This window comes from Drosophila pseudoobscura, chromosome X (genome assembly GCF_009870125.1).
Source record: "Drosophila pseudoobscura strain MV-25-SWS-2005 chromosome X, UCI_Dpse_MV25, whole genome shotgun sequence".
Lineage (NCBI taxonomy): Eukaryota > Metazoa > Arthropoda > Insecta > Diptera > Drosophilidae > Drosophila > Drosophila pseudoobscura.
In genome coordinates this window covers 56,368,801-56,388,625 of record NC_046683.1, presented here as the reverse complement: position 1 = coordinate 56,388,625, position 19,825 = coordinate 56,368,801, and the positions used below count along the sequence as shown (strand labels likewise).

At 50.1% G+C, this 19,825-nt stretch overlaps 2 protein-coding genes across 2 annotated transcripts in view; one reads left to right on the top strand and one right to left on the bottom strand.

Annotated features, from left to right (window-relative positions):
* The window catches only part of LOC26533890 (putative uncharacterized protein DDB_G0291608), a 57,468-nt gene that overhangs the window by 18,684 nt on the left and 18,959 nt on the right, over window positions 1–19,825 (bottom strand). The gene's annotated exons all lie outside the window — the stretch shown is intronic.
* ND-B14.5AL (NADH dehydrogenase (ubiquinone) B14.5 A subunit-like) lies at window positions 10,911–11,630 on the top strand. Its single transcript, XM_001352355.4, has one exon. It carries the CDS (start codon window positions 10,993–10,995, stop codon window positions 11,473–11,475), a length of 483 nt encoding a protein of 160 aa, XP_001352391.3. The 5' UTR covers window positions 10,911–10,992; the 3' UTR covers window positions 11,476–11,630.

Below are 19,825 nucleotides of genomic sequence, written 5' to 3'. Positions count from 1 at the left end.
CGTGCCGTGCCTTGTCATTGTTGCAAGCATTTATTGTTTATGCAACAAGAGCAACCCCAACCGGGGCCGGGGCCGGGGCCGGAAACGAACGTCGGACGAAGAGGAAGAACGGGCCAAAGAGTTGCTTAAACTAAAAGTCGCTCTGCCAAAAGTCCTGCCTCGATGCATACATCTTTGGCTTAGTCCCTTATTAATGGGCCGCTGATAAGCAGAGGCCTTCTGGAGTCCTCTCCCCCCCACCATCCCCCCGCCATGCGCCTTAAGTAGTCCCAAAGGAAGCTTTTGGTATTTTTATTTTAATTTCATTCGCCGCGACATTTAATTAATTCCCAGTTATCACCGCAAAGCAGTCGACAGCTCGGCTCTTTGTTCCCTCTCTGTGCTCTTGATGGTCTAAATGATGTCTAGCCGTTGGAGAGGAAAAAACCCACGTCCAACCGGGGCTTGTGGAGGCAATGAATGCCCTGCAGAACGTGTGGCAGTAGAGGAGTACCCCTGGCGGTGCTCCAAGGGTCCTATGCCCTTTGGAAAGCGTATACAAGGATAAAATTGCAGTCTTATGGGAAAATTCTCCACATGCCGCAGACATTGCGGTATTGGTAGCCCAAAAACAGAGCACTTCTGATGAGCAGTAGCTGCTCGGATGGGGCACAGACGGCGATAATGCGGTTAGGGTTTAATTGCAGTCGAGCTGCTGAGGTCAGACGGCGGGGGGCAGGGGGCAGGGGCCAGGAGGAAGGAGGACCAGCTCCCAAACACTTAAAAGGAGAATTTAATACACTAAAGGAGCTTCAGTTGCGGAATGAAGCCAACAAACTGTTTGATTGTCACCAGAAATCACGATTCGAATGCCAAATCTCGGAGATTTGATAAACTTTTATGAACTCTGGCCATAAATATTCAGCGACACACAAAACTGTTGGAGTTTACGAGCTCTAGGCCTAACCCTCTTTCATCTCTTATCATCTGCAGCCGCACGACAACAAATCTCGCATAATTATGGCCTAGACGTCATAAAATTTGATGTTTGCATCTTGTAAATGGTCCCCGGATCGAGTTATGTAGTTGTTGGTGCGGGGGGATAGGGGATAGGGGGGGATAGGCAGTTAAGTAAATTATCACGTCATGCGGGAAGGCCTGGGGGGAGTGGAGTGGAGCGCCGAAAGTTTTATGACAGCTACGTGCTCATAAATTTCGATGCACTTTTCGCACTGAAACATTTGTGGGTTGAATCATTTTATTGGCCTCTAAAATTAGCCCTGGCTTTGGGCCTGAGAATGGGACTAGGAGTGGGATTGGGACTGGGATTGGGACTGGGGAAATGGAGTGCTTCTTTTCTCTTACTCTGGTTGTTGTTGCTTTAATTAGAAAACTTGCCACGCCACTCTCCCTCTCTCGCTCTCTTCAGAGTCTGAGTGGGGTTCATTGAACTGTGGCGGGGGGCTGTGGGGGGGCTGTGGGGGGGCTCCGCCATTAGCTGCAGGTCCTTCAACAAACTTTAAATATGCATTGCCCTCCCAGGAATCAGAGGAGCCACTAGGAGCCAGTGCTGCAATCAGCTCATCTCAATGGCAATCACTTAATTCGCTGCCACTTGCTGCTCTTGGCACACCCCCCCACCCACCGCCCGCCACCCGCCGTGCCACGGATCATGGACCATGGGCCCTGGGCAAACATTTTTGCTCTCTCCCTCCCTCTCCCTCTCCCCCTCTCAATTCGCACACTTGAAATATTTACGCAATCAAAATTAATGCAACTGTCATGTTTTTCCTCCCGCAGGCAGGCCAGGACTCCACTCCTCTGGCCCCCCTTCCCCCCTTGCCCCTTGCCGCTGCCCAACCCTGTCGGAATGCATTTAGCGTTAAATGCAAATACACTTTAGAACTGTAGCCGACCGCAGCCGCTGCCTCCTGGCCCTGCCCCTGCCCCTGCCCCTGCCCCTGCTCCTGCATCTGCTGCTGGTCCTCCTCCTGGCTGATGGACACGTTTAAATTTAAACAGTAAAACCAAACTCATTACCAACAACAAGCGCAGGAGCGGACCAGCCAGCGAGCGGGCATTGGGCGCCCGACTTCCGTCATTTCGAAGAGATTGGAGGACCTTCTCGCAGGACTCTCTCTCTGTATGCGGAGAGGTGGATGCTCTTACGAATCCGCTCCTGGACCGGGGGTGGGCGACATCGTTGAAATTACCAAAATGTCCTTTTGCGCAATTTTGTGGACATTGGAAATCGCTTTGATTGAACCGCATGCCCGGACGGGCAGACAACAAATACAGTACAGTCGCCCCGTCCGGGGGACACTGGACAATGGCCACACATAAAACAAACACGTTGCCCAATCCCACTCCGCTCCCCCATCTCCCTTCTGGCACTCGCACTGGCACTCTCACTCCCTGCCCCATCTGGATGCACGGAACAACTCCGAAATCCACTTGAACATTGCAGCTGCAAATGCGCTTCGTTGCACTTACAATGCGCATCAGAGAGTGTGTGGGGGGGCGGGGGGGGGCAAGGGTGATTGGGGGCTGGCTGCTGGGGAGCCACAGGATATCCAGAGTCTGTAAATTGTCCAGCGAATGCGGATTGGGAATTGGTTTTATGTCGCTTGCGCCTCAATGGAGATGCATTTTACACTGCCCTGCTAATCTCCGAGTGGGGCGAAAGCGAAAGCGGCCCCCCCAACCTCCCCACTCCCCGTCCCCCTCTCTCTCTCACTCTCTGTAGAGCTCGTCCCCGAGCAGTTGACTTTGAAAATCAATTAACAACATCAAACAGAGGCCGGATGCTGACGTGGACAGCTGTCGGCCGGCCAACTCCTACTCTCCCGATCGGAGTCCTCCCGGCCTCCTCCCTGGGAAAGTGCGTAAATTGCAACTGTAAATCAAATATGACAACGCGAACGAGCGTCGGCAAAATCTGCATGTGTGTCAGTCACATTAATTGTCCACGCCCCCCCCCAGCGGCAGTGGCAGGGGCAGTGGCGGTGGCAGGGGCAGTGGCAGGGGCAGATCGGGGTTCGGTTTGCATTTTACGAGCACGAATACGAGTGCGAGTATTGTTGTGTTAATGAGTGTGCATAGGCAGCATCGATGGATGGCAATTTGCGCTGATGTGACACAAAAATGTGTTACCCCCGGGTCGAGGCGGGGGCGGGGCGGAGGCGAGGGCGGAGGCGGAGGCGCTGGCGGTGGCGGAAATTAAATTAATTGTATAGAAAAGTTGCTCAAAATATAGAATATTAATTGGATATTAATGGCGTACATGATAAATGCCTGATGGGGTAGAAGTTCCCCTGGAAAATGTCCATGGAATTCGGTTTCAATAAAAGCAAAGAAATATCCTGATTGGTTATACAGGAATCCTCTATGGCTGGAGACCGAGAAGGCAAGCAAATCTGACCAAATCTTTCCTTACTTTCTGCATTCGACTATTCAGAATTGGCTTTCCTGTTCCTCTTCCTTTTTTGCATAGTTCCTGCCACAAAACCATTTTTAAACCCATCCCAGGGGATCTTTCGTATGCCAACACGATCTTTCCTCACCTTAGGGCCACAAAATCTAAATTAATTACTCATTTAAATAATAAATGCTGAAGAAATAAAGTTTTTGTGGAACAAATTAGTGCAAATTACCGACAAAAAGGGAGTGCTCCCGCTTTCTTGGCCCTTTTCTGCTGATCAATGATGATCCAGCGGCATTCCGGCATTCGTGTAGATTCCTTCTTGGCCTGGTTAGAATCGCGAGGCAATCGGGATACCCCCTTTAAGGGTAGCATAATGAATGCAACATTTCAATTTGTCTGCAGAGCTGCGACGTGAAGACAAACAGAGGGCGAAAGACAAACAAACGGCGAAGGAGAAGCACAGAAAAGCTTTTAAATATAAAGTTGATATACGTATATATTGATATATATATATATTGCCTGCTGCTTGTTAACTTTTTCACGATATTGATGCAATGTCAATCGGGCGATCAATAAAGCAGAGGAGCCACAGCAGCCTCGTCGCTCTAATTTCGCTCTTTTTCCCCCCATCAAATGCAAATTGATGACGCAATTGAGACATAAACTTGGGGGGTGGATTGGGGAGAGGGCAAGGGGGAGATGGAGGACAGAGCTGCTTTATTGCCCCCCATTTTATTTCAATATTTGTCAGTGTATTCCTTGCTCGATATTTGCGTCTCTCGCTTATGTTTATTAAATATTTATCCTGCGACATTTATTTGAACATTTATGCACAAAGTGAGCTCCGATGCGGGGGCCAGGGATTTATGGACATTTGATGTCGAAATGATGCGGACTGACCTTGTTATATTGGGTGCTTCTTCGGGCGGATGGGGGGGGGGGGGGGGTTTGTCTCCTCGCCAATATGCAAAGCCATGTAGCTGGAGCTCTCCACTGCGTATACTTGATATGCAATCTCTGCACGCCTTCGTCGTGTTTTGCATATTGTTTATTTCTTTTCCAGTCTCTGTTTCTGTTTCTATTTTTGCTTCTGGCTCTGCTTCTACTTCTGTTTCAGCCTGTGTTTTTTATACCCTTGCAATGGTTGCCATGAATTTTGGCTATATTTTGGCCTCCCATTGAGCCAAATACCCGTATCTAGAAGAGTATCAACAGAATCGACCCAGAGGACATGCTTTTGCTGTCTTTTCGATATGCAATCGGCAGAGACACTGGCTGCCTGCTCTCTGCCTCTGTTGACCTTTTGGAGCCTCCCCGCATCCGTATCCATATCGAATTCATTTCCCAGTTACAATATTTAATTTGCTCTTACACAAATTGTTGCCATTTACGTTTTGTTCTATGCAAATTTTCTCAGCTGTGTCTCTGTGTCTGTGTCCCGTCCCCTCGGACACGCACTCTTTTTGTCGGCTGCACAACATGCCACTACTCTTCTCTCCTCTGCTCTGCTCTCCTCTGCTCTCCTCTCCACTCCATAAATATATGTAGTATATTTTAAATTGAAATTTTAAGTAAATACGAGAGTAAAGTAAATTGGTTTGTGTACACCGTACACTCCATAAAAACCTGAAAATTCGTTTATTTTTGCGATTTCGTTTTTGTTAAATTTCTTTTGCCGCACTTTAAATCGCATGGAATTTAGGTGGAATTTTTTCAATTTGTTTTCCTTCACTTTCCCTAATCGACGAATCGACGAGAACTTTACAATTTATGACTCTCCGCCTGGCTCTGGCTGAAGAAAACCAAGTTCCCCAACAAAGTTGCCCCTCAAGTCGGGAATTTATGCCAAACGAGGCCCCCCCCCGCCCCCTCGTTTACCACCCCTCAAGCGGGGGATGTCGGTCGGTGCCGAAACTATCTGACTTGTGAGGGCTTGTGTTCGGTGTCGACTTAATTTCCACAGGACCAGGAGCAGGCTGCAACACGCATAAACACAGGGGCACAGGAGAGCCGGAAACAGCGATCAATTGTCGGATTGTTGGCTGGGAGCACCGGAAGCACAACAGGAAGGTGGGAGGAGCAGTAGCAGGCGCCCAGCATATTGTGCAGGTGGAAAATTTATAATTTGCGAAATTGCCACACGCACGCATGTTGGCAGCATGTTAAATGGACAGCCGAGGTCCTGCTCCTGCTGCTGGTCCTGGTCCTGGGCCTGGGCCTAGTCCTGGCCGTGGCCCCCACTCCTGCTGCCTTAAATTATGTTAACCTCAAACGAGACGGGACGATCCCGGGCCCTGCGACCCAGCCCGACCTGGACCCGGACCCGGACCCGGACCTGGACCTGGACCCGGACCCCGACCCGTGTCCAGAGTTCGATTTAAGGCCTCGTTTATTTTGCCATCCACGCAGCAGAGGTGGAACGGAACAGGAGCGGGAGGGGGAGCGGGAGCGGGAGCCAGAGCTCGTCTGGTTCGTTGGTTGCATGTTGCAAAAGTTGTTGCCGTTGCACAACCGCATGCCACAACATGCAGTACTGGACGACAGGGCTGTGGGAGGGCAGGGTGACCTGTGCTGGCGGTGGTGGGGGGTGGGGGCTGGAGCGATTCGGTGGCGTCTGACATGCCCCACTTGGCAATTGCCAAAACTATTTGTTTGCATATTTAGACCAGGCCAAAGAAGAGAGCCAACAAGCCATGTTGTTGTGAAGTCATGTTAACTGTGAAATATGCGCATTTAAATGTGAATGAAAGCGGCGGGCGAGGAGGGGGGCAGGGGGGGCAGGCACCTGGAGGCATATTGATTGCAGGGCGCACACTCGTGTGCACTTTTGTGCGGCTGTCTATCTGCTGCTCGGCTGGAAGAAGCCCTCAAGATCAAAGCTCATCTCTCCAGACGTAATTAAGCCATTTGCTGCACGTTTTTCCAATTCAAAAAAATGTATACTCTGCGACCCCCCCAAGCCGCCCCACCCCCTCCCAGTCACAGCGTCTTCTTCTTATCGCCGCCTGCCACATCGAATGGGCCGCAAAATGCAAACCAAGTCGAAGAAATCCCCCATTTAAACCGTCGAATGGGGGAGAAATATGAATTGCGCCAAATAACAAGTCAAAATTTCATCCCCCCTTCAGAGGGGAGGGGGGGAGGGGGGCGCAGGGTGGACAGGGTGCCCGTTGGGCATGGAATTCGTGGAAAAATCACGCGCGCTTATCTGGCGCGGCCGTAACCTTAACCAAACCCACGCAATTAACGCCCATTGGGGGCTGTCAGTATGAAAAATGACGCCAAGGGGCGGGGCACCCACAGAGGAATACCCCATTCCATTCCAGGGCGTGGGGGAGGGGAGAGTGTGCCCATTCTTGAGCAATTGTGAAATGATTTGCAAGGACGACGAGGCCAAAGAAATCGAATTCAACTCGACTCCTTCGATGGCTACAAATTTTAATTGCTTCAGCGATAGCGGAGGAGGACTCGGGGCGTGGCAGGACGCACAGGACTCGAGGCAGGCTGGCAGGCAGGCGGCTGCGTCTTGGCAATACGAATCGCATTGATAAGAGAGTCACGTTCTGGTGCCAGCCGTGGCCGGGGACGGGGCTGTGGCCGGGGCTGGTGGGTGTGGCAAAGACAATGTTGTTGCTGTCTTCATTATCAATGACAGGAACAAACGGAAAAGAGAGGGGGGCGGGACGGTGGGTCGGTGGGGAAGGGCTGCAAACAATGGTTACTCTTTTATTGCCTGTGCCTCAGAGTCAAATTGATAAGATGCTGAAAATGACTTGGAAAACAATAAACGTGGGCATGAAACGAATAAAACGAATAAAACGAACGAATGAACGAAGGAACGTACATTTTTGTTCAGTTAACAGTGAAATGAATGGATAGATAGGCGGTGGCTGGCTGGCTGGCTACCCCCCGCCAGGAGTGGTGCATAAACAGAACGTTTGCCACATTTTAATGAGTGTTTTTTGGGGGGAGTCACTGACTCATTGATAGGTTCCACCCACTCCACCCCACCCCCCCACTCGACTGCCGGAGAGGTGCAAACTTTTGTCCCCGAAAAAACAATTTCAAGTATTCCAAAGAGCAAAACTTTTCCCCAAAAGATACTCGTAACTGGGTAAGGACTCGGTTAACCCAGGAGTCCCCTAGCTGAGGCTGAAATATGAGCCCCATGGCCACTCTTTAAGCCTGACCCATTTGCCCAGTCAGCCAAAAATCGGTGGAGACGCCCCCCCCCCCCCCAATCGGTGCTAATTTCAAGAGCCAAGAGCTTGAGAGTCGTTTAATAAAATTTCATTCCTGCCCGTGAGGAACAGACAACAAAAGTCGCGCATCAAAGTCCTGGCCAGAGTCCGTTCCAAGAGCTGCAACAAAATTTTATGAAATACTCGCAATCGCACTCGCTTTCCTTGTTGGAGCTGTGGAGCACACATTTTATGTGTGTGTGTGTGTTGGAGGCTATAAAATTTTAGCGCTAGCAAAAGTCTCCAAAGAGCTTCTGCCTTCTGCCCTCTCCGCTGTCTGCTGGCTCGCCTTTGGCTAATAATACCAGGGCATTTACACCTTTATGGGGCGTACTTAGAAGCGTTTATTTATGCTAATGGCGGCGGGGGCGGGGGCGGTGCTGGGGGCAGGCAGTGGTGCTTGCCGCTAATTCTACCCCGAAGCACTGTAAAAGCATTGAAAGCCAAACAACAAGGGATACTGAGCTTAAGATTGGAGCAGGTAAACTTCCAAGGATGTGCAATGTAAGTATATTTCATCACACAGGACCCGAAAGTTCGAGCAGCTCTTGACCTCCCCATCCCGCATCCCCCATCCCCCATCAGTCGTGCCACCGTGCCACCACCACCTAGCCAACATCCAACGAACGACTCTTTCGTGCTTCACATTCCTGTCTCGAATGTGTTTGTAATTTCCCTAGAGTGTGTTTGACTTTGACGACTTAAGTTGTAAAACTTTAACATTATCATTTTCACTACGAGACGGTACGATGGGGCGACGGGACGATGGGGCGACGACGAGCAGGCGGCCATCCTGCTGGAGATCCTGGCAGCATGTGTGTGCTTCAGATGTTTGTCCTCTTTGGCCAGACAGACATTTTGATGATGTTGACCTTCGCTACTTTTACTTTCATCCTCCGCAGAGCCAGCCGCCGCCCAAGGAGCTCCCTTCGGCTGCTTCTTTTAAACTTTCCTGCGACCCCAGGACACTGTTGACATATCGCATTACAAGCGAGGAGCATACTCGAGAGAGAGAGAGAGAAAGTTCAGGGATGCAGGCCATGCCAGGCCAGGCCAGGTCGGGCCTCCTCTGGTCTCTGGTCTCTGGTCTTGGCCTTGGCTCGTATTACCAAATCCCAAACCGATATTTTGGTGGATTCCTTCTCGTATGTGTCAATTAGTTCAATCAGAAGGCGAACACACATCAACCGCATGTGCCACCCCCTGGCGTAGCCACCCCCAGGCCTCGCACCCACCCCTGAGCTCTCATTTTAAAGGTTTTTCCCGGCTCGCGTCCGCTGTTTTCCACCAACGAAAGCGACACAAAAATACAATCAGCACAGGAAACAAGGTAAACCAAAGCAAACCGAAGCAGCCACCCTCCGCCCCACAGTTTTTTAAAAAATTATATCAATTAGTTTGATGTATTGTGCGTGTGTGTGGGTCGTGGGTCGGGGGTCGTGGGTCGGGGGTCAGGGTCCCAAGTCCCAGGTCCCTGCAATATGACGCCTGGGTGAAAAATTTGGGCAACAGCTTAGGTAAATACCCGTAGATGAACTAGTCTCGGGTTTCGTGTTCGAAATGGAAAAGTTGAAGGATATTGATTCGCACTGGATGGGCAGGGGCGTTCAAAAGGCTGCCGCTGGCGGCCAACCACTTGGCTGGCCCTTAGACAGTGTTGCAGTTAACCCTCAACAGATTGATCATCGCAAACACACATTAAAACCAATCACAAAGGATCTATATACGAGCCCACTTCCCATCTTCTCCCTGTTTCGTGTCAAAAACAACCTAAAGGATCAACAAAAAAGTGGGACAAATACCTAAAAATATAGGAAAAGAGAACGATACGATATCTTGGTAGAGTCCTATCTCTCCCCTATCTGTAGATATCTGTATCTGCCATATTTATATACCCTAAAGGGTTAGGGGCCCACCTACAGAAGGGTAAGCGAATGGGCCTTATCCCTAGGCAGGTTGTGATCGGAATGGAGTATGCGATGCCTGTCTTTTCTTCTAACAAATGAACCATCGAATGTGTCTCTTTCCTTCACGATCTGCTGTTCCTTCGTCAGACACCCCGACTGTGCCCCAAGCTCTTCTTCCACGAGCATTTCTTGGGCTCTCATTTGAATCTTATCTCGCATTCAATCCAGTCCCGAACAAAACTGTTTTCATCGTCAGAGCGAGAGACCAGTTTTTTTTCTCACACATTGAATCAATTTTCCCCGTTTTGCTCCGCTTTCCATAAATGTTAACCTGATATTTAGCTCTTACGGCTTATCGCAAACGATTTCCGCGTGCGCCGTAAATTATAATCAAATTGGGAGAGAGTCAAGCTGATTTATGCATTTCCTATAAGTATGGCCAGGCAGCCAGCCAGCCAGCCAGCCCGTGCAGCCCGTGCAGATCCCTCACTTGTGCTCGACACGGGCATAACAACCCCCAGCCCCCGCCCGAAAAGCCAAAAGGTAAACACGTCAGGAGCGGCGCTCGGCCCGGCTCACCCTTTGACACGCGTCCCAGGTCCAGGTCCAGGTCCGGGTCCGGGTCCTGGTCCGGGTCCTGGCACTCACAAAGACATAATCAGCTCGATTTCGTAAATCTCGACAAGCTGCTTATCTGATGAAATGTGAGCGGAGTTGCAAGGATCTCCGTCCATGATTAACATCTTTCGCTCATGTTCACAGAGCAGACTTCCGGCCTGGGCAGGGGCTGGGCCGTTGCATGGGCCTGTCCTGTCAGGATGACAGCGCGGGCGTCAGAAGGAAACGTGCTGAACCACTCTAAGTACAGTAAGGCCCGACGCGTACTCCTGTCACACTCTCAAAGGCAGTTGGGGCAGGGAGACAGGGATCTCCGCACTGATTGGCATCGGAAATTGAAGTGTTTTTATTAATTCCAAAGTCGACTTTTTGCACTGTCTTCGATGGTATTGCGAATGTTTCATTTCTGGTCAAGTTCGGGCCGGGCCGGCCCGTGGCCCCGGCGGGGGGTGGAGGGTATTTCCGCTGCTTTGTTTCGTTTCTGTGGCCATAATTGAAATTCATCGCTGGCAGATTTCGTTGCCAAATTGATTGACAGCCGAGCGCGTGGAGAGATTGACGCTTATTGAATTGACTCATCCACTGATCATCCATCCATCCACCCATCCACCCATCCGCCCATCCAGAGGGTGGCACCACTCAAAATCTGACGCAGCAACTGTTGCACCAACTCGTGTGGAAGAAGCGGAAGGAAAGAGCGTTTTGGCAGTGGCAGAAACGACGAGTATAACAGCTTTTGACTCTGTTGTCAGTCCAAAATACCTCACACTCTATCCAAATTCTCAGCTCTCAGAGACTCTCGAACTACATAAATTCATAGGAGATGCCTCCCAGCCCCAAGCACCGCGATGTGGCCCAGTTTCTGAGCAAGATTCGTGACTTTCTCCTGGGCCGCAGACACAAGACGGCCCACCGCTTCGCGGACACGATGTCGCCGCGCACTCAGCCCCAGCCGGACATTCCGTCCGGCCCGTTTCGACGTCTGTTCGGCAACTATTACTACACGAGGGATGCACGGAGCGGCGTCAAGCCCACCATCGACGTTGTCCAGCAGCGAAAGGATATGCTGGCCGCCAAGGCGAAGGCCAAGGCTGCGGCCAAAGCGGCGGCCGAGGCACCCAAGGTAGCGCCAGCCCAGCCGGGAGGGAAGCCTCCGCCACCCACACCCACACCCACACCCCCACCGCCGAAGCCGCCAAGCCCACCAAAGGCAGGTGGCGATTCCGATTCCGGGTTCAAGACCCCTCCCTCTCCCGGAAAGAAGCATGCCTGGGACGGATCGGCAAACTATAGAAATTCCTGCTGAATTCTAATTGAGTCCCCGTCTCCGCTCGGACTTAATTACGGAATCTTAGGCGCTGGGGGAGACGGAATCGACGGAATCGACCGGACAATCGGCTCACAATGCGGCGGGTCATAAAAAATGTAAATCTAATTAAATGTCCGCTCTGGAAAATCATTTATTGCACCTGCATGAAAATTTAATTAAGCGCACACACAATTATCGGACGAAGAGGCGGACAGGCGGACGGGCGGAGGGACAGTGAGGGCCAAAAGGGTACGGACGGAGGGACGGAGGGACGTAAAGCCATAACAATAAATATGCGAACTTAATAACATTTAATGCCATCAAAATGTATATTTACAATTTAAAGCGAGGCAATTTGCTGGACGTTGAGTGGATTATGGGAAATTGTTAATGATGATTGCAGGTCGATTGTTAATTGTCGTCTGTCGTCTGGGAGGCTGCGAAATTTATGCTGATGACTTTCGCCCATCGATTTATTGATTGAAGTTTTGATCCCTTCTCTCAGTCGAGGCCATGCCGCGCCATCATTCAAACAGAAAAGAAAACATAATCAGATTTTGGGTGTTATGCAAAAAAAAATAGAAGGAAAAAGAAAAAGAAATATCCCTCGCTCAATTTACGAGTATTGAAATTACCCTTATACTCGAGAAGAGCCCTGAGAGACCCAGATCGAAACGGAGGGTTGACTTGGCCCGTACCCCCCTGCCCCTGCCCCTGCCCCCTGCCCCGTTTCCCGCAGCTGGAGTGTCAGATTGAAAAAGGGTGTCAATTGCCTGGAAACTCATGGGCAATGGGGGAGGGGAGGGGGATGGGAGGGGGGTGGAGGGGGGGCTGTCAAGTCAACATGTTGCCGGGCTCTTCATCCGCCAGCAGCCAGGCAGCCAGCAGTTGGCGAAATATGAGACTGTAGCACACTTTTCTGCGTCTCTTATCCGCATTTCATATTTCAAGTATACACGCGTGTGTCTGTGTGTGTGTGTGTGTGTGTGTGTGGCAGGATGTGCGTGGGTGCTTGAGCTGATTTGTGTTATTACCTCATATGAATAGTATGAATACTCTGGCCAATTTATGTATGGGACTCCGTTCTGGTCAAGATTGGCAATCAGAAATGCTAATTCCTTGGCTACAATTACGCCCGCCCAAGTGGCCAGGGGGGGACAGGCCGGGGGGGGGGGGAAGCACTTTAAAAAATAAATATTCAAAAACACACAAAACTGATGCCCGCCAAGCAAACACTTTCGCAGCACCCTTTCAACCCACCCCTCGCCCGGTGGTGCCCCAGGAGTCGCCGAAAAATTGCTTGGGATATGGCGACAGCTGTGCCGCGGAGTCGTCGAATGTCAACGCTCTCCTCTCTCCGCAAAATGTTTCCCAATCAGAGACGCGTAATTAAAATATGTACAAACAGACCGGAGCCCCGTGACGGGGGAAAAACTCTCATGTAAGAAAACAGAGAGGGGAACAGGGGAAGAGCGGAAGAGCGGAGCAGCCCGAGCTCTGTTTGCTTTGCGTGTTTTCCTATAAAACCAAAAGCAAAACCAAAACCAAAACCAAAACCAAAGCAACAAACAACAACATCAGCGGGAATCGCGTTCGGGCAATAATAACAAGAAAAACATTTGCATAAAGCAACAAACAGGGAAGGGGCCCCAAGCCGAAGCCGAAGCCGGAGCCGGGAACGGGGGAAGGGGGAACGGGGACCGAGACCGACCACCGAGAGCTTCAAGCGGAAGTTAATGAGCGCTGGCTGGGGCGTCTGGAGATGAGTGCGTGACACTACCCCAGGGATACCGAAGCCGCGACTATCGGCCAACTAAACGAAAGATCTGTCTCTTAAGGGTTGGCAAACCCCTCGTGAGAGTCCGAAGCGTGTCACGCGTTCATCTCCGTTTCGTTTCGCTTTTGGTGGGGTGGGGGAAGGGGAGTAGGAAAATCTAAAAATTCAAATGCTCCATGGAAAAATCACTTCATTAATGCGTCATTTGTAAGGGAAGCCGAGCCTGACCAGGACTTTGGCCATATGCAACATTGGCCCGGAGGCAACACGGAAGTTGTCTCCACGCTGGGCCCGAAACTTTGCGCCAAACTTGCCACCAACGAGTGTCGGAATGGGGTCGGGTGTGGGGCCTGGAACGGGGGACGGGGAGCGTGTGACAGTCGTGTAAAAGTTGATTATTTTTCAGCAGTAGAGATCGGAACGGGGGGGGCGGTGTAGGGTGTGGGGTGTGGGGCCACCTTGCCGCTGGTACAGTGAATAATGACTTTTGCCACCGTTCGTCGGGCCACGGACTGGGGACTAAGGACTGTGTGAGTGAGCTGCCTCCGGGCCAAGTTTACGTGCTTTTTTATCTGTCGCCCTCTCGGAATTCGGGGGAAGGTCCTTAGCTTTTGGTTTCCTTTCCACTCTCTACCCTCTCTACCCTCTCTCCCTCCCTCTCTCTCTGCTGTCGCAAAGTTATGCAGGCTCATTAAGTTGTTGTACAGTTTAGAGAGAGAAAATTGTCAGCTTGCTTAATTTGGCCAAGTCCGGGGTGCGTGCCACGGGGCGCAGAGTGGCGGGGGGGCAACGGAACTCGAGTATAAACAAAAGACTTCCTTGCCACGGCCCCGGCTTTTGTCCTCCTCTTGGCTGGCAAGTAGCTCATGGCGAGTGTTTAATGAAATGAATTTTAAGAGAGAGAATTTATTATTATTTTGCCCTAAAATGAAATGAAAAGTGTTCCCCAGTCCTTCGAATATAATTAAGCGGGACACTGCCAGAGATCCCTCAAAGGAGGAAAGTGCCAATTATGCTTATCAGCGAAGGAATATTGCCGGCACGAGGCCCAGCTCTGATGATCCATGGCATAGAACCAAATGGGGAAACTAGAGGAATGGGTTACCGGAATATTTCCACGGCGACTTGAACAGATACCACCCGAAATAAATGTTCTAAAAATAAGTTATACAAGCTTCTATTTAATATAAATAATAATGAATAATACTTCAAGCAGAAGACTCCTTCTGGACCCTTTCAGAGTACAGTCTATCACGGCCAGTACTTAATATTCAGAGTCCATCGGTGGAGTGACTTCCAAACTATTTAGTATCTGCACTAATCCACCCTCTGATTTCTGTCAAATATCATCTTTCATTGGGAGAACTTCTGCCCCGAAACGGTGCACCGTTGACCACATCAACTTTTCCGCTCTGACATAATTTCACCTTCAATTAAACTTGAGGTAATTGACAGGGAAGGAAATCCCCATTCGGGTAACCACAGGGTGAGTGCGGAGCACCCTCCCCCCTTCGCCCCCTTCCCGACTAGTCTCTGAAGAGATAAATGGCGATGCCTTAAACTGATTGTGTGGATTAAATTGCCATATTGGCGAAATTGGCAGAGACACGGCGTCACTCCATTCTGTACTCCCCCCTGTTGAAGTACAGTGCGACTCCGCTCCACTCCCACTCCGTCTCACCGGCTCTCCAGGACTCTCCAGGGCTCGCTCTCTCTCCTCCGGCAAGTATCGAAAACTTATTTTTGATAAGCGCAATTATAATTGGATTTGGAGGAAGTTGCCATCGCATGTTGCGGGCAGGTAGCGCCACAAGAAGTCCTTCCTTCGATCCTTCGGAGTTGAAGATTGAGTCAGGGAATGATTAATCTACCTCGGGAGTATTTAAAAGCCAGTACTACTCCCAGACGGAGATGGAGAAGGAGATGGGGACGGGGACGGAGACAGAGAAGCAAGCCAAAAGGAAAATTGGAAAATGCGTTGTTTGGGTGCGATAAAGACGTGTTGTTTGGCGTTGGGTGCTGGCTGGTCGGGTCTCCCACCGTGTTTTCTTTTTGTAAATGTTTGCTGTCAAGATAAGGACAACACAGCGTGTGGTTGCTCCTCCTCATCCTTGGATAAGGGTTCTTCTCAGAGGCGGAAAAGGAGTTTGTCAGGGAGTGGAGTTTTGCGTTGCTAAGCCCGTGGACGTGGACGTGGACGGAGACGTGGACGGAGGCGGAGACGGGGACTTAACAGGAGACAAATGAAGTTGTTAGCGGGTGGCGGCCCCAGAGAGAGCTAGAGACAGATGCAGTTGCCTGGCTGTTGGCTTTGATGTGTTCTCACTGCTCCAGATGACTGGTCATTCGGTCATTAATTGAGTTTAATTATTGGGGCGTTAATTGGGGTGGCCTTCCACCCGATTCAAGGGCGGGCTGGGCTAAGCCCTCGTTAAAGCCAGATTAATCGATGCCCAAGCAGGTCCTGGAACTTATAGCCAAGCTTTGATTAGTTGCAGAACTGTCAAAGATTCCAGAGGATAACCCAACCGCCACCCATCCGCCCCATCCGCCCACCCGCAATGTCAATAGCTCATTAAAACTCTCCGCATAACTCAAGACGGGCCAGGGGGCATCTGGACCACACAACCCAAAATGATAGACATTTATTTGTGCCCATAATTAAACGCAGACAATGCCAGGCGGCATTGTGCGCCGGCCACGCCTCCCTTGTCAAATATTTCAGCCCTGTGTTGGCAACAATTTACAAAATGCAAATGGCAACGCTTCCGCCCCAGCCCCCCCACCCCACTTCCCCCCCTTTCCTGCCTCTAATGAGGCTGCTGCCAAGTCAAGGCATAAATTTGTGAAATTTCAGAAATTTGTGAAATTTTGGGTGCTTCTGCCTACGCCTGGGGCGCCGTCCGTCCGTCCATCCGTCAGAAATCCCTGCCACATGTGACTTCCTCCAGCGCCTCATTGTTGATTTTTCTAAATGGAAAACCAACAATTGACTTGGAAAATCCAGCAAGTTTTCCTTCGAATGTTACTCGTTTGATGGCAATTAAAAATTTCCAAAAGATTCTCCACCTCTCTGCAGTCTGGCAGTAGCCCCGGCACCACCCCCTCGGGCTGACCGTGAGAGATAGCGAGAGAGAGAGAGAGAGAGAGAGACCCTTTTCAAGAGGACATCTCTTGCCGTTAGCGCCTTTTGTTGTATGCAAATTAATGACGGCAATGATTAAGTATGCCCAGCAATCGCAGAATATCGGGGGAGTATTGGGTTCCAAAACGGTTTGTACAGAGAGGGAGAGAGGGAGAGTAATGGAAGAGCGGTGCGGCAAGGGAATAGCTAGAAAATATTATTAGATTCTCATTAAAAAAAGAAAGGAAAGAGGATCTTTCTAAGTCTCCTGAAAAAAAGGCCAGAAAAATACCCCACAAATCAATCTATACCTTGGGCCAACAGTGATACCAAAAAGACAGAGAGAGAGAGAGAGTCCTGCTACCCATTAAAAAAAATCCTTTGGAACCTTTGGAGCTCTACAGCCACATTACAGACCTTTCTTTAAGGCTAGACCCCATCCAAGTGAGGGATATCTTTGGGGTCGACAGGCCTTTGTTTCGTTTACTACGTAGGGTGTTTCATTTGTGTTGTTTCTAAGTTTTAATTGTGTCTGTCCGATGGTGAGGGGTTGGAAATATTGCGGTTGTTGGGGACTTTGGGGCGATTTGCCCAACTTAATAAAATAATTGATTGAAATATTTATTTGCTGCAAGTGGCACCCCCGTGTCGGCTGATCGTCGAGTCTTTAATTCGAATACGTATCTCGACGGGCATTAAATTTCCCACCAGGGCGACAGAGATGGGGGGGGGGAGGGGAGGAGGAGGCAGCAAAGTTTTTCCGAGCCCACACCCATCAATCCCCATCAGGACAGACATCCACGTCAAAGTTGCACACTGCGCTTTTATGCAGATAAATTGTCGGTTATATTCTCGCCCCCGAACCAGGCCCAGACCCAGACCCAGACCCAGACCGAGGAACCAGACCCAGGAACCAGGAACCAGAACCGTTCCCCCTGCAAACCTCCTGAACGTTTCGTTTGGTTGCCTTTGCTGCCGCGTCAGTTGTTTTGGGCCAGGCCAAGGGCTTAGGAGGAGGAACACGAGATGGCGATGGCGATGGAGATGGAGATGGAGATGGAGCCGGACCGGATCCGAGGCCAGACCTAACCAGAGTGTCGGAGAGAGCTGCCTTTGCCTGATTGTTTCATAAAACTTTTCTGCAGCAAGGCAGGCAACTATTGTTGTTGCTGCTGTTGTTGTTGCTGTTGTTGCTGTGATTTGTGCAAATTAATTTGCTTATAATTTTTACGCTTAGTTAAACACAATTTTGAGTGATTTTCACACAGAGCAAAATGCTTGGGTGCCAAAAAGTTTTCCCTCTTCCGCACAGTGGGCCCCGTCCCCGTCCCGCCCCGGCCCGTCCCGCACCCGGCTGAATAATTTCCTAAAATGTGAGTACCTAACGTTATTTGAATCGCAATCTATATTAAAGTTGAAACCCCATTTAAATTGGGAGCGAGCCGATGCATTCCCCCGGGTGTAACCGCTTCGACCATTGGCTTCGTTAGCATCGTTGGCAAAAACAACAAAAACCAAAAAAAGCAAAAAAACAACAAAAAAAAGGCACATTTAAATTGTATTTCCGGGCAGCCCACAATCGCATACAGATTTTTCCACCCGCTTGAACGTTTTTCATATTTTTATAAATTGCTATAAATTGAGATATTAATACGATACGCGACAAAAGTCACAGGATCCGGGATCCCGGCAGGGAAAAGCTCCAATTGCCCCTGCCGCTGATGCCCCTACCGCTGCCCCTTCCCCCGCTACTGGTGTTGTTGGCCGGTTCGCTGATTCCACTCCGATTCGATGCGAACATGTGGCAAAAACCGTCGAGACATTAAAAAATTGTGTGCGCGCAAGTGTGGCACAAACAAAATGTTCAGTTATTTGTATAAAATGCGTTGCGACAACTTTTTGCGCGCAAGCAGGGCAACATTTGGCCGTAAAGAGTTTGGAGTTGGAGGTTGGAGCCGCCCCCTTCCCCCCCCTTCAGACGATAATGATGAAGTTTCGCCCAGTCTTTAAGCTGAAATTTAAACAAGAGTCTGGGGACAACACACTGCAGTAAATGCGGCCTGTCTGCAGCTTAAGTATTCCATGCACACACGCACACATCGCATCGGCTCGCTCCGCACATTTCGTCAGTGGCTTCAATTGGACTGATTTAATTGAATCAGTTTGGTCCGTCTAGGACGAGTAGAGTACGCCTCTGTCGTCTCTGTGTGGCCTCGGTGTCTTTCAATTTACTAGCCCCCCCCCCCCCCCCGTGCCCTTCGTGCCTGTGTTTTTTCGGGTCTACTCTAGACTCTCGCTTTTCCTTCCTTCCTATCTTCCTTTTTTTTTTGTGAACACGTTTGCGTGCCATGAACGGCATAAAAATCTTGACACAAAGGCCGGGCCGTTGCATACAATTGGGCGCACACAGGCCCTCGCTCTAGGGTTGTCTGTGCTGCAGAGACGTGTTGAGGTCGTTGTCATGCACTGATTTTGTATGCAGCAGCCATGACAATCTTGCAGTCCTGCAGCCCTGCACTCCTTCAGCTTAGATCAATTGAAGATCCATTTTCAAATCAATTTCCCATCTTTGACTACACTCCCTTTGCTCCCTGGCTCCTTTGTTCCTTTGTTCCTTCGTTCCATGGCCATTGCCAATCCAGCTAAATACCTTTCGACCTCACTGAACTCAGGCACAACTTTCGCTGAGCCATGATAAATACGAGCACAATAGTTTTGCGAAAACTTTCCCTGGCCATCGCATCGCATCGCATCCCTTTCTCTGGATTCGAGTATAAATAATGCTAAATAAATTACCACACGCATAGAAAAACAATCATTACACTTGTGAGCCGGGCCGAGGAAACCAATTTCGATTAGGCAGGGAACAAAAGTGAAACTAACTTTAGCTCCATTCATAAAGCAAATGAGTGGCGGCCAAGGGGCGGCCCTCTCTGTGCCCAGGCCTAGGCACGTATGAGATTTCTTATTTACGATAAAGAGACACACAAAAAATAGCAAAATAGCAAAAACAAAGAAAAGAAATTGTCTTGCCCCATCCCCATCCACCCGGTAATCCCCCTCTTGCCAGACGGTGGAACCATTCAGGCAGAAAAAAGGCAGACAACAGCAGAGACATGGCACAAGAGACCTGAGAGAGGGGGAGATGGGGAAACACCAGTAAAAAGGCCAAATATTGAATTGTGCGTAATTTACGATAAAAAGGGGAAAATTGGAAAAGTTTTACCAGTCTCCGACGGGGGAAAGGGGCATGGGGCATGGGGCGACGGAGGATGGGATTTCTTTATTTATATAGTTCGTGTCGAGGGCCTGCCAGCCAAGCACGTGTCCCGCCCGAAGACGGAGACGAGGCGTGGCCCTAGGCTTCGCACAATCATGTAAATAAAAATTCTGATTGCCCGAATCGAGGCGAAGGACCTGTGCTCCAGCCAGGCGTATGTGTGTCT

Bases quoted from the DNA above. Each gene is read 5' to 3' on its own strand.
- ND-B14.5AL (XM_001352355.4), top strand. From the start codon at position 10,993: ATGCCTCCCAGCCCCAAGCACCGCGATGTGGCCCAGTTTCTGAGCAAG.